The following is a 3065-nucleotide window of genomic DNA, read 5'->3' on the forward strand; positions in this document are numbered from 1 at the left end:
AATTGGTAAAAGTAGTAAAATAGATTTTTTCTCATAACGTATACTATCACCCTAACCAAATGGTGTACTACTAACAATTTCACAAACAAAGTCTTATGACACTCAAAATCACGCACATCAACTCTGAAAAGGAAACACGAGAAACTAAGATAACATACAGCCACGCAACACAAGTTCGCTAACAACCTATTAGCAAACCTGGCAAAGCACAATAACATGTAGGGATGCGCCAACGGCCGCTTTCTAGAATCAACGCAACCCGCAGCGGCTGGGGACAAACGCTACCTTGCCACCGCGCACGTCATACACGATCTCCTTCGTCCGCTGCACCTGCGATCCCAGCAAGTTCCAGGCGAAATTAGGATCGGGGGATGCGGCGAACGCCATGCACCCAAACGGGAAGGCGTCGTCGAGGTGCTCGCGGAAGAAGTACATGAACTGCCTGTCGTCGAGCTCCATGGTCTCCCCGTTGCCGAACCGGAACGTCATGTCCGGGAGCTCGATGTAGTTGATCCCGGTGAAGTTGTAGCACGTGTCGAGGTCGCTGAACGCCGGCGCTGGCTGGTACTTGGCCATCGCCGTCCGGAACTCGTCTCGGAGCGCCGTGTAGATCAGCGGGTTGAGGTACGTGAACTCCGCTTGCGTGTCGATCATGGTCCCATTGCCCCTGAACGTCGCCGGCGGGAACGGGAGGTCTTTTCCGTTGATGGCGATCGCGACGAGGTCGATGAAGTAGAAGTTTGGACCCCTGGGGTTGGTGACCAGCGGCACGTGCTTGACGCCGCCGTGGCCGGAGTAGTCGGACAGGGCGGGGGCGATGTTGAGGAAGCCCTGCGTGTCCTTGTTCGCCGGGAGGCAGTACGAGAACGCGGCCGAGCCGGGCGGTGAGGAGAGCAGCACGCGGGTCGCCAGCGAGTGGCGGCTCCGGCTGAGGTCGATGTTCCCGGCGGCCGCACCGTCGCTGAACAGGTTGTCGAGCTGCATACAGCCGACGGTGAAGTCCTCGAACGTGGCCGAGGGCGAGAGCGTGAGCGTGTCCGTCACCACGGTGCCGTTGCCGAAGACGAAAGTTGAGTTGTAGAACGTGAAGGTGCACGACGACCCGGAAGAGCACGACGCCTGCGTGCAGTCTGGCGACCCGCACGGCACGGTGCGGAAGGAGGAGGACCGGGAGGGGTCGAAGGCCTGGTCGCACGGCTCGACACCGGAGAAGCACGGCTTGCAGCGCAGGTTGGACATGCCGGTGACGTCGAAGTAGAGCGGGAGCTGCTGCGCTGGAGTGCCGTAACCGGCGAGCACTGTGTAGGAGAACACCCCGGGGAGGCCGCTGATGACGTTCTGCGTGGCGGGGACTGACAGGCCCGACGCTGGCGTGCCGGATGGGGCGGGAGCCGTGTCGGCGGCGGCTGCAGCTTGGACCTCGTTAAGGTAGCGCATTCGGAGTCCGTCGCGGTGGAGGATCTCATTGAGCCCTGCCTTGCCGTGCTTCCGGACGCCGCCGATGAGAGGAGAGCACGGGCTAAGCCGGTGAACCACCGGCAGCTTGTTGCCGTTGCTATGTCCTAGATCATCACGACAAGAGTTAGTTAACACGTGACAGGGTTGATTTGGCAACGTTCTGCATTGTACCTGAAGAGATGGAGGTGCAAGCTTTCAACGACCACGAGGCACCAGAGTCGTCATCAGTCGAACGCAGAAGCACGCGCCTTGACCCATTGGTCTGAGTAACGAGAAGGCACAGGAGCAGAAGGGCCAGAGGCATGGCTGAAGCCATAGCTGATCAGCAGCTAGATCAATGCCAATTAATCTGGTTATAGCGTTATTCGTGCTTGTCACTTGGCGTCAGATAAGTGAATCTATTCAAAACCAAGGACTTGCAGATATCTGCTGCAGAGAGTGTCCATATATACGTGCCACATTTGGCATTTTGTTCTTGTTGCATCTTTTTGTACTCCGCATTTTATAACCAACAGTTGATGTAAAATATCGACCCATGGCTGTATTTGAATTGGTCATCCGGATGTATGATCAATATTAGAAAACTAAGTATTGGTCCTAACTCTCAGTACCGGTTGGTTTTTGATCCGATACTAATGTGAGCATTAATACCAGGTCTAACGGTTAATACCAGGTCTAACGGCTAGATCCCCAGGAACCTGTGGCCCACTTTAGTACCGGTTGGGGGCTCCAACTAGTACTAAAGGTCACCCATTAGTACCGGGTGGAGCCTCCACCCGGTACTAATGTGCCTGAGGGCCTTTAGTACCGGGTGAAGCCTCCACCCGGTACTAAAAGGCTCTCTCCGACTCCTCATCTCTCCCACTTATCTCCTCACCCTATGTCTTATCCTTATCTCCCCATCCTCCTCTCCCCACCGGCCACGCACTATCTCTCCCCCACCGGCCACGCACTATCTCTCCTACCTGTCTCCTCCCTCTCCTCTCACTGCCGCCGCCTCTCGGGGTCGTGCCGGAGCCGCGCGCCGCCGCTCTCCACGCCCCTGGCCACGCTCCCCCAGCCTTTGAGCCGTTGGGTGCACGCTGCACGCCATCGCCTTCGGTGAGGATCCCCCACCAGGCTACCCGCGTGAGGGGCCGCTGCTGCTACCCCCGCCGGGGATAGGGCCGGGGCACCCGGAGGCCTGGAGGCGCGGAGGCCTAGAGGTGCGGCACTCAGAGGCCTCGAGGTGCGGCGGTCGCAGCCGGGTGCACGACAGCCTAGAGGCACGGCCACGGCAGCCTGTAGGCGTGGTGGCCGGGGCAGCCGGGAGGCGCGGCGATGGCAGCTTGGAGGCACGGCGGCCGGGAGGGACGGCGGCCAGGCATGATGCGGTGGTGGAACGGCATGCGACGAGCTAGAAAAAGGAAAATAAGAAAAGAAAGAAAAGAACAGAAAAGCAAATGAAAAAAGAAAAGGAAAATAAAAAGGCCTCGACCATGCGTGGTGCGGCAGGCAAAAAGGCTCCCTTTAGTACCGGTTATTTCGCCCGGTACTCAATGATTGTCCTTTAGTACCAATATAGCAATACCGGTTGCACAACCGATACTATAGGGGGTTTGGAACCA

General features: G+C 57.7%; 1 protein-coding gene across 1 annotated transcript; it reads right to left on the reverse strand.

Moving 5' to 3' along the window:
- Positions 1–249: 249 nt before the first annotated feature.
- Positions 250–1774, reverse strand: LOC101767867 (aspartyl protease AED1). Its single transcript, XM_004966868.1, has 2 exons — positions 1630–1774; positions 250–1562 (listed from the first exon to the last, which is right to left on the reverse strand). The coding sequence occupies exons 1-2, from the start codon at positions 1772–1774 to the stop codon at positions 250–252; spliced, it is 1458 nt and encodes a 485-aa protein (XP_004966925.1).
- Between the last annotated feature and the right edge of the window lie 1291 nt (positions 1775–3065).

The sequence above is a fragment of the Setaria italica genome, chromosome IV (assembly GCF_000263155.2).
Source record: "Setaria italica strain Yugu1 chromosome IV, Setaria_italica_v2.0, whole genome shotgun sequence".
NCBI lineage: Eukaryota > Viridiplantae > Streptophyta > Magnoliopsida > Poales > Poaceae > Setaria > Setaria italica.

What these genes read in the sequence shown, in the direction of transcription:
- LOC101767867 (XM_004966868.1), bottom strand. Translation starts at nt 1,774, where the DNA reads ATGGCTTCAGCCATGCCTCTGGCCCTTCTGCTCCTGTGCCTTCTCGTT. An exon ending in TTGCACCTCCATCTCTTCAG is followed by an intron (nt 1,563 to 1,629) that starts GTACAATGCAGA and finishes GTGATGATCTAG; the next exon opens with GACATAGCAACGGCAACAAG.